This window comes from Syngnathus floridae, chromosome 10 (assembly GCF_059516105.1).
Source record: "Syngnathus floridae isolate MCC-2025c chromosome 10, RoL_Sflo_1.0, whole genome shotgun sequence".
Lineage (NCBI taxonomy): Eukaryota > Metazoa > Chordata > Actinopteri > Syngnathiformes > Syngnathidae > Syngnathus > Syngnathus floridae.
The window spans coordinates 8,737,320-8,751,770 of NC_142422.1; the positions used below are offsets into that span (position 1 = coordinate 8,737,320).

At 39.0% G+C, this 14,451-nt stretch overlaps 1 protein-coding gene across 29 annotated transcripts in view; it reads right to left on the minus strand.

Annotated features, from left to right (window-relative positions):
- Positions 1–1,853: 1,853 nt before the first annotated feature.
- rims2a (regulating synaptic membrane exocytosis 2a) overlaps positions 1,854–14,451 on the minus strand; it is a 91,934-nt gene continuing 79,336 nt past the window's right edge. For 18 of the 29 annotated variants that reach the window (XM_088386543.1, XM_088386541.1, XM_088386550.1 and 15 more), the window contains 7 exons: positions 13,252–13,496; positions 11,110–11,154; positions 5,195–5,336; positions 4,952–5,064; positions 4,743–4,844; positions 4,518–4,657; positions 1,854–4,425 (listed from right to left, as the gene is read on the minus strand). In XM_088386543.1, the coding sequence (XP_088242669.1) occupies positions 4,222–4,425; positions 4,518–4,657; positions 4,743–4,844; positions 4,952–5,064; positions 5,195–5,336; positions 11,110–11,154; positions 13,252–13,496 (991 nt within the window). In that variant the 3' untranslated portion in view covers positions 1,854–4,221. Of the gene's footprint in view, positions 4,426–4,517; positions 4,658–4,742; positions 4,845–4,951; positions 5,065–5,194; positions 5,337–7,034; positions 11,023–11,109; positions 11,155–13,251; positions 13,497–14,451 lie in introns of those variants that run through there. The other 11 variants (XM_088386542.1, XM_088386566.1, XM_088386553.1 and 8 more) reach the window with 4 other exon arrangements.

The window sequence follows — 14,451 nt, forward strand, 5'->3', positions numbered from 1 at the left end:
AACAAAAAAAAAAAGAAGGAAGCAACAAATCATAATAAATGTCTCATTGTAAACTAACAATACACATCTATTTCCACAAATTGTCATATATACTTATCTTGGAAAAACATTAAAGATAAGACATGGGTGTTGAATACTGTATTTCAATAATGATATTACAGCAATATCTGACATATACCAAAACCTGATCAATTTAATTAATGAAATCTATGTTTTAACTATTAATTCTAACTCATATTTTTTCATGTTCAGCCTGCATATGTTTAAAGTTATTCAGTGTTAGTAATGCCATTGTTCATCGTTGGATAGCACATTTAAAGTTGCATCTGGTCCAAGTTAGATAAAAACAAACAATTCCATATAAAACTTATTTCACATCTTTGCAATATAAATACTGCACGGGCCATTATCACGCTGATATTTTTTTTATATCTATTTTTGTTTTCATGTCTGGTTGTATGCTTATAAGGAGGGTAATAAATATTCCGTATTGGTCACAAATGGCTCATCACACAAATGACTGTGAAAGGAGAAGGTAAGCTACTCGTAGAGTAACAGATGGGAGCGCAGCGTCCTAGAGAAATATTAAGATACTTTGAGCTCTTTAATCCAGTGGTGCCTGCTCACGTGCAGCACAATTCAGGACCATCTGAGACTTTTTCCAGCAGCCTGATGCTGAGGAATCTGGCAGTCTTGCCAACAGGTTACAAATCAAGCTCTGCTAACTTCTTAGAGAATTGGAGGGAAGAATGGAAGGAGACAGATTTACAGTGTGTTCTGTGTCTTTTCAAGCACAGAGGAATTAATTACAAAATAATTATTTGCTGTAATGTCTCAGAGCTGACACTTTTTGGGCTTCTTCGACACAGCAAATTTACTACAGGAGCCTCCCAAAGAGGTCTGAATGACATGAGACGAGTCATGTGAGTAGTCCAACAAGTTTGTGTAGTATAATGAGAAACACCAGGTCAACTATTTCTCTATTTGCTATATAAGCACAAGCAAAGCTGACAGCGGCAACAATAAATATCTGGTTCCTATTTGCTCTTCTTCTCTTTACATTACACTATTTATAAAATAAGAATTAGTCAAAAAAGCTACATATACAATTAAAAACAAAAACCCAAACAAAACAATTAATATATTGCTGAACACTACTACAACACACAACTATAAAAATTTACATTTTAATTCCTTGTATAGTAATACATGGGTCTATGCAGTGCCTGCATGCCTCCCTATCAAGTGTGAACGTACTGTGAAACCATGTGACTGCTTATTTCTGAAAACAAATGCCCTGTCCAAGTGTTTTGTAAGTTGTGGCTATTTTCCAAAAGGTTTCTCGGGTTGGGGTATGTCTCTGGAGACTTGTTCATGCACCTCATACACACAGCGTCGTCTATGAACTTCTAATTTAAGTCAATTTATTGGGCTCCACCATCCCCGCAAACCTTGTGAAGATAAGCTATTTGGAAGATGAGTGAATGAATGTAGTGTTTAAAATCAGTGACTCCAGACTGTGTTTCCACAAATAGAATCAAGCAGTGTGTCTCTGATGATGGCTACAACTAAAGCAGACATTCTGGTAATCTGACTTTAACACTGTGCACAGAAATATACATGAAATCTTGATTATTCCTTCCATAGTTTAGACTTCTTTAAACCTTGCTTCTGGCCTCAAGTCAGCTTGAAAGCAGCTCACATATGACCACAATGAGGATAAGTGAGATACAAAAATATACGGATACGTGTTTAACGATAATACCGCCACCTCGAATTCAGTTGCCGAGGAAACCAATAAGAGTGCATGCATGCTGTTTGTTCTAAAACCTACAGTCACACAGGAACCAGAATTAGTGTAATATCATTTTTTTATTTTTAATTTGAAAAATAACTTACATAAATCTCTGTACTCAACCATACTTAACCAAGACATAGCCTTGGCATTAACACATTGCACAAAAAGAGAAAATTAAAAGGCATTCAAAAGCATAAATAACTTATGTCTTTTTCATCATGTGAGGCATTTTTCCTGCTCCAGAAGAGTGTTGTGTTTATTTAAAATCTGACATCTATGTATGTATGTACAATGGAAATCAAAAAGTAAACTCTATACTGCAGATTGTTACAGTGACAAAAAAAATCCTTGGACATTAAAATTCTTTATCTCCGTGTGGAAAAGGAATAATGCCCCAATTCATTTTCATTCAGACATACTGCAGCTATACGATTCATTAGCCTCCCAGACATGAGACGTTTTTATTACTAAAAATAGAAAATAAAAAATAATCAGGTCTTGGCTTTTAAAAGAAAACTAACAAAAATATACTAAATAAATGTCATTTTCATTAAAACAAGAAAAAAATTCTGTGGCAATATTCCATGTTATTTGAACTTGTGATTAGCTCATCTCAAACAGTGCTTGTATTGAACTCCAGCAACACATTTTTTTTTTTTTACAGGTTTGCTGCCTCTTGATTACGTACAGTATAGACCTTTTGCTGTACCAATACAGAATATTTTTGCATGTTGGTCAACAATACTGAAACAAAATACACTTGTAATCACAACGTCTCAACTCCATTAAGTAGAAAATATTTTCCTTGTCACTTTTTTTTCCTCAATATCTGCAAAGAAAATATATATGACCTTGGGAGTGGAATGTCTTGTTAAAAACTTTAATAATTGGTCAATGGATGATTGGAACGTAATTAGGTGTAGCATTGAATTTAACGTGAGGGAGAAAAATGAATGGACGTTGACATGCACTGTACAAGAAACTGCAAAAATTCCAAATATCATCCTATATCAAAACATGCTGAGTTACTTTAAGGTGTGCCCAAGCCATGTTGCAGAGAATCCTTTTCAACATGCTTGTTAAAGAAATCAAATTTGAACTAAAATGCATACCAAAACAATATAGAACTGTAAAATAACTAGATCTGGCCCAGACCAAATCCAAACACTATCAGGGGACATTGGTAGAAATGAGTCGTACAATGTGAAGTACCCTGGGAGAAGGAATAAAAAGAGAAACATGTACATTTTCACATAATCTTTATCTGAGCCTTTTCACAATGAAATAAGTCATTTACATTTATTGTCATTATCACTTTTTTTTTTCGTCATAAAACATTATCTGTTAAATAGTCCAAAATGTTCCTTTTGTTAGCCTTATCTTAACTGACTCATGAATGGTCTGGACTGATAAACAATGACTTGTCTCTTTTAATCATGATGTTGCATTCACTCCCCTTGAAAACCATGCACTAGTGAAATGTATCTTAAAAAATAATATAAAATTGTTGAAATTGAAATGGCTGATCTGTTTTATTTCTTTTTCTTCATCTTTTTTGCATGTTACAGCCTCCAGAAAAAAAATATTTTTTTTTTAGTCTTCAGCTAAATTTGTATTCATGCAAATGAACTAAAAAGGGAAAATATATTTTTTCTCAGATATTTTTTTTTCCATACAATACTGTATATCAAAAGAGAAAGAATGAAATCAAGATGGTAGATTGCACATCTTTTCTCTGGGGGTTTGACTCATTATTGGTGATTTGTAGCCGCTGCAATATTGCCTCTGATTACTGCTGTCTGGTGAGTTTCCAGCACAGTTTGGTTGAGCATATAAACCAAGAGTCTGCAGGCTATTTTCTTTTAGGATTTTGGGGGGTGTGGCTTCAAGGTGGGACAAACCTCACCCTATGTAATGGTCTCCAAAAACCTCACCTGTTGGTGGGGCACGACCAAGCATCTGGTGGTGAAAACCACCGTCACCCCCATTCAGACATAAAAAACGACAACAGGAAAAAGAAACAAATAAAATCAAAGCAAAAATGGAAACCAAAGACAAACATTTATTTTTCATTCGAAAAAGGGTTTCTGTAGAACCCGTTTCGCGGTTCCCAGTACCGACCCCCATGGCTTCGAATTGGATGAAAAGCTGGAAATGACAGATTCCTCGTGCTAAGGAGTCCATTCCAGTTTCCTTCCAACAGCAAGAACAACATGGCCCGGCGATCCTGGCCGCCAGGCGCTTGCGATGCGCTTCGCCACGAGCACCACGTGTGCAACGTTTTTGCTCAAAACACAGGATCACATTTGCACCCCTAGAAACAGGCTCAGAAGACACAACATCAAGCATGCAGTGTAACTGGGGGGCGTGACCTGTCATCGCAACACTGGGCTGCTACAACAACGCTATCAGTCTGCACGCTGCTATGACCGTGAGAAACTGTCCAGCGAGGACTGGGAAGCTCTTCTTGTCAGGGGGGCGAGAGTTGGGTCCACCAGCGAGGAGGGAGGAAAGAGCTTGAACCAGCCAATGACCATGTTGGACAGGTCCAGCTCATCTAACAGTATCTGAACTGCTCCCATGAAGGATTTATGGTCCATGCGTCCATAGTCGCCCCAGACAATCACCTAAGAAGAAGCCATGAAAAACACGCGAGTCAAACACATGGGGCAACCTCAGGCGGCAGGCATGGTATGCTTTTTTTTTTTGCTTTTCTCACCTGTAAAACTTTCCCTCCAGGGCTTTCCTCAAACGGCAGTTGCTGCTGGTAAAGAGGATCCAAGGTTTTTCTTGCTACTTTTGTTTTCTTTTTGGCTATGCAGACTCCATTTTCCAAAAGATAGACCTTAACATAGGGTGCTAGGAGAAAATAAAACACGTCAAGTAAAATGTCATCATCATTTGTCAACATGATGCCTTTCATGTGAAAAGGCCTGTTATTAACCTGGCAGTGCCTTGGAACTTGGTTTTCCCACAAGGCCACGAGCTCTTATGACTTCCACCTCTAGTGCTCCTTTCTTCTCCACCATGCCAATTTGGATGTCACCTAAAAACATGTTCAAGATTTATATTTATAATTTAAAGAGGGATAAAAGAACGAGGAGCAGGAAATGACTAAATGTTTTTAGGCTTCCAAGCAAGAGAGATTCTTACCCATTGGCGGTGTAGCCAGCGTCTGTCGTCCGACGAGCTGGGCGGGCCCGAGTCCATCCAGAAAGTCACTGAACTGGGCTTCTGAAGAAAGCCTCACACCAGGGAAGATGAGACTGAAGCACAAAAAAACACTTGTTACCATGGAGACAAACCTACATCCATGTCAAATAATATGAGCTAAGCAGCTGGATTAAGTCAGGAAGATAAAAAAAAAGGTAATCTTTGAAGGCTTTGTCTGCTTACTTTCCCTCGGAGCTGTAGCTGTTCATACTGCCGTCTGTGGATTCTCGGCTGGCCTGACGGGTCATCCTGCTCCTCATTTCCACTGCCAAGCCTGTCTCTGTGCTCCTTTGGATAGTGCTGCGCAATTTCTTGCCTCCTGCTTCTGTGCACATAATAAAGGAAAGCACAAGAGAAAGAAAGACTCTGTCATTTTTCGCATTGAATATTAAACATTTTTTTTCCCTGTTAGTTCATGTCACACCAGACAATATTGAAGCTTCCATCTACAAATATCCAACATCTGTCTCATCTGGCTGATCAAACATGACAGCTGACTGCTTCCATCAGCCTGCTCACATGCTCACATCTCCCAGCCTGCATGGATGCACCTATGTCAGACGTACCGCAACTAAACGAAGCACATTACAATGATCAATGATTCACTAACAAATGCCGCCTGAGATAAAAATATAGCTAAATATGGAGCGCTGGAAGTCAGTAGCCCAGTGTGGGATACGTCGTATGATAGTGATCACGTACATAGTAAAGTGTGTTATTGTCTATCTTATCACCTCAGAATGGGCCTTTTATCTACTAGTCCGACATGATCTACATACAGTATTCTGCATGTGACGAAACAGATGTGAAACCATTTAGCTTTGAAATCTCAGTGATCCAGCTTGCTTCTTCATCTGCAGCTTTCAATGGGAACAACGGTGACAGAAACTGAATGACGTCTGGCTGTACGTCATCACGGAGTACTATTTTGAACTGGTAATATTCCTGCTGACATATTTGTCCAGGTGCTTCGTAAGTTTCCCTTTCTGAATTGCTACGTCACAGCAATGTTTCTCAGCATTTACTGTGCTTACAAAATACAACCAAAAAAAAGAGGATGGAAAAATACTCCTACCCGTATAGCTGCGCAATACAACAAGAATTAAGTAGCTTGCAAGTTGTTGCTTTTCAAACGTGCTCACTCTGAATAAATATAAAATTAATTAGACAACAAAGTATCATGTCCAGAAGTCCCCTTTGCCATAAATATGTGAATATTAACAAAGCACAAGTAGGCTAACTACCAGCGCCAAAATATAAAGGTCATATAGAAAATACATTTTTCGATACATGCTCGAAAAGGGTCCCAGTAATTGGTAGGAATTATATTGCTTGTAATTATTTTTGTGTACTAGACCACAAGTAAAACATGGTAAACAGCAACACTGGATATAAATTGAAGCTAATATAACAAAGCTTTAGTTCGAAAGTTCTGAAAGCTGAATGCTAAATGTTTTTGGTCTCCCAACATACACATATACTGTCTTTATAAATACTGTTGTTTGATAAACCTGCAGTTTGATGACACAGCAAGACGTCGCTACAGCTTTTTTCAAGATGAATTAGTTTAGCCTCCTTGCTGGGTGTGTTAAAATAGATATACTTCATTTTGCATTGTTTTCCGCTGCACACTTTAAAAGGGAGAATGGAGCATGTACATGATTGGCAAGGGAATTAGAAATTTACCGGATTTGACAATGTGTAACGTGGATGAAAAAGCCATTGACACATTGCTGAATTAATTTCTTCCTGTGTGTGTCCCTCATTATATATAAATACTTCAAATATGAAAAGTATAAATTCAAGATATTCTGGTAGGATCTCTACAACACAGTAAAATATAAGCAATCACTTATCACATGAACTAAATCGTTTAGCTGAGTATTTTACGACAGATTGACAGCTTGGTTGACAAACAGAATTGCATGTTGGCACAACCGTGGCACAACGTTAATTGCAGCACGATCGACTAATCCCACATGCTTCTCTTCCTAAAGCACAGCATCCCTCAGTGTCGTCTTACCTCCATCGTCTTCATCGAAGGAGTTCATGCAGGGGAAGTAGACTGCCAACGCTTCAAACGATGCAGACAAGCTCATCTTACTCTGAGAGCGTTGGATACGCATCCCAGCAGCTGAAGCAGAGGACTCGTGCCCCTGCCTGCCCATAGTGACTTGCAATTGTCCTCAATGTCGTGATTGGATCGATCAATAGGTCACGCTTCAAAATTGAATTTGGCAAATGAATCTTGGCCGTTTGCTAGTCTATCTAGAGAGATGTGGATGTTGCCTCAGTAGCTGCGACTTCGACTGTGCCTGAAGCTGCTTGTAGCACCTCTTTTTTCTGGGGGGAGGGAAGGGAGCTGATTCTCGCTCCACCAATCAGAGGGCCAGCCTTCTTAAACCTCAGATGACAGTATGGGCAAAGAAGCTCTACCCAGAGATATGGAGATACCTCCCTACTCAGTGCCCCCCCCCCCCAAATATAAAACCTTGCTTTCTTCATTGACTAATTATTTCCCTCTGCTCACCTTTTTTGCTCTTTGCATTATTCATAATTGGTATTTTCATTCATATTCATTTTCCATCCCCGGTATCACAATCCCCTCAGATCCCCATGCTATCCACAGAGGCCAGTGAAAACAAACTGTCATTCAGTCTGCCAGCTTGCTGATTTGCTACGTGTGAGTCGGCTTCAGCCACGTAGCAGCCACTCCAACTGCACGTGCCAGGTCGGGCTCCTTTTCTTGTCCTCCCTACCATTTCTACCATAACACAGCTGTGTTGACTTGGGAGGAATTAAAAATGAGATGATCACATTCACATGCTCAACCTAAAAACGTCATTTTCCATTCATCAATAGGCTCTTCAGTTTCTCTTCATTGATTGTAAACCACAAACCCACAAAAAAAAAACCTCTCTCATTCTCTGTTTACATTAGTGTGAATATACTTCCCCTATGGTCTGTTTAACACACTAGTCTAGATTCATACATCTTGACCCCTCCCTCCAAAAATGCCTTAACTTTTGCATTTATACAATGGAAGGAGTGGATGTTAATTAAATAGCTGACACCCCAAGGACAAATGCTTCAATATCTTGCAGTTTCGAGAGCCAAACCATCAAGCACTTGCTAAATGGCCACAATCACACGTGAGCAAAAATATTCACATGCTCACTGCAACGGCAATGCGGTGCTGCATATGAAAATGCGAAACACCTTTGAATATATGGCACAATAACACATAGCTCCTTGCAGCATGAGCACTGGTGCAAAAGTTGTCCTCACTGAGATGCCGCAACCTATTTCCACAAGTGTACCACTTAAGGTTTCATCTAGGTCAGCACAGCCAACAGTAATGTGACACTTTCACATCTGTGGTAAGTTGGACAAAACAGAGAACATTATAAGAACAGTAATTGGGTCATATTTAATGGCTTCATTTCTTGCACTTTTCTTGTGAAGGCCTATCCACTTGCTTCCTAGCTCAATACGTCGGTTGGTCCTTAGGTTTCTTTGGTGGTTGGAAATAGTTAATCTCACATCTTTCACCGATGAGCTTGTTTGGGATCATGAGCAGCTCTTGCTTTCTCTCAAATTTAGCTTTGCCATCACTTTGTTGACGGTTAATCATCACCTCATCAACTTTGCCACAAAGCAAACTCTAGTACTTTGGTTTATGCCCTGATGTTGATTGCTTGTATCAATAGCAGCTGTTTTAGGGTCTTTCAGAGTCCAGCATGATTTTCTTGTCAGTGGATGTTGTTTTCCTTCATCAGTGCTTTATTTTTTCATAAAATTCCATGTGGCCTTGAGTATTATTCCCTCTTTTCTTAGGCGAAGCCCAAATCACATAGACATTAAAGAATAAAATATTTAGATGATCAATAAAATAGGGAACACCTAGACAACAAAACACACTACTTTGTCACATTCTAACACTTTTGCTCACGTGGAAAAATGAGTGGGTCAAAACAAATGGTGCTAACTTCAAAGTTGTGAAACCAATTCAAATAGAAATACAAATAGAAATGCAAATAGAAAGCTGCACTATTGATCACTTGATGTCATTCAAATGTTTTCAGTCTCCAGAAATTGGCCAACTAGAAATTGGGCTCACTGTGCCAATACTATCGGCTATGGTGGGTTTTAAACCTGTGACTAGAGTTTTTATTATTGTGTTTAATTTAAATGGACCTGCCAATTTCAACTTTTCCTTTTACATTGTTTTATATAAGTTTGCTCTGAGTTTCTCCTTCTGATGACTGTGGTTAATGTATTTAATTAAGAAGTATATTAGGTCAGAATTTAATGAAATTACAATAGTCACTGAAATTAGGCAATGAAAGAAATAGGGGCAATATGCGGTTCCAACACAAGTGAGAACAAAGTCATGATCCAAGTCAAGCAAGAAAGATACAACAATTAGTCTCCCATCTGTCTCACTGTCCTCTGCCAAATGCGTCAAAGGACACGTGGCAACTGTAGATGGCAATGCTTAAGCAAAACATTCAGCACGTGATGTTTTAACTTTTACACTTGTGAAGTATATTTGTACCCACCCACATACGGTACCTGGGCAGAAGAAGAAATGAGCTTCACAAACATTCCAGTAGAACACGCACTGAGCGTGACATGTGTTAATGATTTCTGAGTTAATTAGAACTGCTGCAAATAAGAAGTGCGAAGAGATGTAATGTCCTCATTAAGGGCTACAGTTAACAATTCCTTTGCCTAATATTGTAATGTTTTTAAAGTGTTTCTAACGCTAATCAGCAGATCATTTCTAACAGAGGCAGAATGTTAATTGATGTGTTGCTGAAACCTCATATGTAAATTAGATTATTTTTCTTTAACTTGGGTTTAAGATTTTCATCTACTGTTCAAAGGAAAAAGTCCTTATTTGCCTCCCACCCACAAAGAAAATCTTAGGTTACACCAAAGCATGATGACTAGAGACTACCATTAAAGCATAGACTGTGACGTGGTCCCAGTCAAGACCAAAAGGACAGCGACAACATAACAGGAAATCATAAGCACCTCAGATGATGGGAATCTGAAAAATTCTGTCCGTTCTACCACAACCGAAGAAGAGCGCAATATCCCAGAAGCGCAGAGGGGCCCTCATCGTGATTGATGAGGCTGGAGACTAGCCTGAGCGTCACAAAGCAAATCTGGACCTGGACACTTTAAACACAACACACTGTAGTGATGTCAGCCAGACACGCACAAACGTGCGCTTAAACAAAGAGACTTGCAGTTCAAACGTGACTTGTACTATTACCGACATTCATATGAAGACTCCTTTACATTATAACACTGACATATGGCACTGCAAAATAAAATAACCTTCATTGACAGCATAAGGCTAAATTAGTTATTCAAGTTTGAGCAGCAAGTTTACATCGAGTATGGTTCGTTCATTCATTCATTCATTCATGCTCTCATGGATGACTATACCAATCAGAGGATGGTTACTGTCGAGAGTTTCACAGATTTTGACAATTCTGAATGAAATAAGGTTTATAAACATTTAAATGATGATCAAAATTTTTATTGATTAATCCAATACTTTCAATAAATCACTGCACTTCTAGAGGGATAAATAATGTCAGGTTACCGTATTGAAAAAGAAACTATTGTATGTAGCAGCATTACACTAAACCTGATTTTACCATTTTCTTTAGGTCATGTCTCATCAAGCTTCCTCACTGACTGACAGCTTTTGGAAGAAAATAGAGGAAGTCTTTTTTTGTCTGTGGCTAGGAGTCTAAAAATATAAAATTGGAAGTTCATTAGTCTCAACACAAGCACGGTGGCCTGGTAGTCAGGGTATAGCCTGGCTCAAGTGCATTGCACTAGGCCTTGATTTAATTCCACAATGATATCCAACATTTGTTAGTATAAATACTAATTTGTTGATATTATAAACATTGTTAAGAATTTACAACTACATTCAGCGAACTGGTGAGTGGTATTTTTTATTTTTTTATTTTATCCTCTTCTGTGTTGGTCAATCTAAATATGACTTAATGTAAAACAAGGCCCCATTCTCTCTCAAAGTTCTAGTGGAAAGTACTGCTTGTGCATGGCATTACCTTGACAGCTCTTCCTGAAAGTCTGCATGTGTTTGGTCTGCTTCTCTGTATGGTATGAAAGAAATATATGTATGATTAATCTGAATGGGATTTTCCTTTGAGGGGTTACAAACAAATAAATGACAAATGAAAACTTGGTCTAGTGTTGCCAAAAACTAAACCACTCTATTGATCTGCTTTGCACTGTTTGTATGAATGTAATTGGAGCATAAATTACCCGTTTAAAAGTTTGGGGTTACCCGGACAATTTAGTATTTTCCAAGATAACATAATTGCACAAAGATTTTCAGGGGTTTCTAATCATCCATTAGCCTTCTAACACAATTAGAAAACAAAATGGACCATTAGAACACTGGAGGGATGGTTGCTGGAAATGGGCCTTTATGCAACTATGTCATCATCACTCCAGCATCGTCCGGCAGGGCCCTGGGTGACCCCGCAGCCCTGTTTAGGGATAGCTCTGCTTGCTCCACATGGACACGGACCTAGAAAAGGTGGTTTAAACACAACTCATCTCGGTTAGCTCACCGCTGCCAATGGGCATCACTACACGTGGTGCGAAAACAAAGAACAAAGAATAATGCTGCAGACTAGATTGCGGACAAAACGTGCTTTTCCAGTGATACCTTAACAACACTGGCATCCTTAGACATTCAGAAACCAATTTAAAATCCTTCTCCTCATCCACAAACAATAAATAGTCAGGCACAATAATCCCTGGTGCCTTCTCAAACTCACAAGAGCACTATAACCACAAAGTTCACATTTTCAACAAGTAGTTACTATGCTTACTAATATCACATTTACAACTATCACTATGTGAAAGCATGGTATGTCTCGACTTAGTTATGTCGTAAACGTGGACATCATACGATTGAGCCCAAAATGGATTTCCTCCACCATATGCTTTTCTGGCCAAAGAAAATGCTTTGAAAACACAACAGAAAATTTAAAACATTTACCCCTAGGTTGAAACCCTAACCCTAGTTTGAAACCCTAGTTTGAGAGCCTAACCCTAGTTTGAAACCCTGACCCGAGTTTTAAACCCTAATTGGGAACTCTAACCCTAGTTTGAAAGCCTAGGTTAAAACCCTAACCCCAGTTTGAAATCCTGACCCTAGTTTTAAACCCAAGGTAGAAATCCTAACCCTATTTTGAAACCCTAACCCTAATTAGAACCTCTAACCATTGCTGTTGTTGTTGCTCACGTTTTCAATGTGCCAACCTTCACTCGTCTGGAGAACATCATTCTATTTGAGTTCAAACGAATCCTGGAACTACAATTCCTCTCTTACTGTTGTTTACATACTCTTTGATTTATTCAGCTGGCATTTAGGCAGCAACCTTTGTTGGGTGCTGCCAAGTCATGAAATCTAGTAAGCCGCAATTGCTTCAATAAAACAAACAAAAAAGAAACTAAACAAAAGTCAGGAATTTTACATTAATTCCACCTGAATTCCAAACGTCAGTTCTAGCCACTATTCCACTATTACATATTGCCTGACCACGTTTCATTCATACAGAATAGCAATAACTCAGAGAACAGAACTAGTTCCAAATAGAAAAAAAGTAAAAAGAATGGAGAAATCTTAATAATTATATATATATTTTTTTGTGTGTGAAATGTTACCAGAACACATTCTCTCATTTACACTGAAACACACGAGCAATATGAAGCAGCGTTCAAAAACACCACCAGGCATATTCAAATGAGAATCAGATGACTGACAGAAATGTCAGGAACTTGGCAACAAGCACAAAGCTCTAACAGCTGTGACACATATTCCAAAATAAAACAGCAAAACGATTATTGTAGAAGCAGCGGCAGCAGCAGCAGCAGAATAATTCATGAAACTCTAAAGCAGTAACGGAATAAGACTTATAATAACAACATGCAATGAGGAAACGGGAGAAGAATTTCCAGGAGTTGACATAGCCTAGAGGAAAGAGGAAGAAATGAGGAAAAAGTCACGTTGTTGGCTTCATCTCGCCTGTGCCAAGTCCAAAGCCTGTCTAAGTAAAAAGGTTGGGAAAGGACATGCTGAATAAAAAGTGAGTACAGAGATCAATGTAAGAGAGACAAGAAGGCCACAGGACAGATGCACATAGGTAGAGATGCTGTTGGTCAGCACGGTGCCCTACCTGTTTGGCTGAGTTGTGAGGTGCTCCGGCTCTTGCGTGACATGCCAACCATGGCCTGCATTTTGGCACCGATGCTGGAGCGCCTCTTCTTGTCGTCGGTTCCTACCGTGCCGACTGCTGTGTCTGACTGGCTGCCGTCTGTCTTTTCCAGGTTACACATGTCACCGCTGATGCTGGTGCTCTTCGTCATGTTCACGCCGCCCGACGAGCCCATCTGCCTGTTTTTCATTTTGGATGCAAAGTCACTGTCAGCCACCACCATTGACAGGGGGAGGCAGGAGAGAACAGAAAAGAGAGAACAGGCCAAAGGACAGGAAGAGGCCAGCGGAAAGGATGCAATAAGAGAGGAGAGAGACAGAAAGTGAAGGAAAGGATGGAAGCAGAAAGGATGGAGACAGGAAAGTGAGAGGAGATGGGGGTGGGATAAAAAGGAGAAAAGGAGAGAGTTCAGGTACAAGAATTCATGACTTACAATATAGATGACTTACGGGCTCAGAGTGTATCTGTTTGCTAAAAGGCTCCCTGTGTAGAGTGAATTTTGCATTTATTATCATTTTCAACCACATATTGTGGGCTGGACATTTGGGAGGCTATTAGTTTATTTTGACATCTAAGATTCAAAGAATATGATGTGATATGATTGTAATATAAATGATTTAGGGCAACCGCTGAGTAAAGTTTGTGGTTAGTGGGTTGTCAGTTGCTCTTTCCAAATTCAATACAAAGCTTCTAAAAACCTAAAATGTCTTTAGAGCGTTTCGAAAAATCTGTAGCAATATCATGTGGTTTACCTGACTAACCGTTTACAGTGTACAAGACCCCCACTTTATCCACACGTCATAAAGGTAGAAATGAAACGATCCCTATTTTGCATCTCGTGTCATACCTTACATAAATTCTCACTTTGGACTGCCATGAGAGTTAATTCTCAAGTCGAGTGCTTCCTATCTAGGCCATAGCCCAAATTAAGATCTTATTTTAGCTCATCCACTTATGTTATCTTTAAAAGACAAATTATATTTTGTGTCATGGGGTTTGCATCGCTGAGGAGATGAATATAGAACCCTTGATCTACTGATCAAAATTCATTATGTTTTACTCTTTTGAAGAGAATTCAAGGACTCACATTTGGTTTGTGGTTTTCAATTGTATCAGTTACTCAAACTGGGCTCTGCAAAATCTGCTCACTTACATATATAA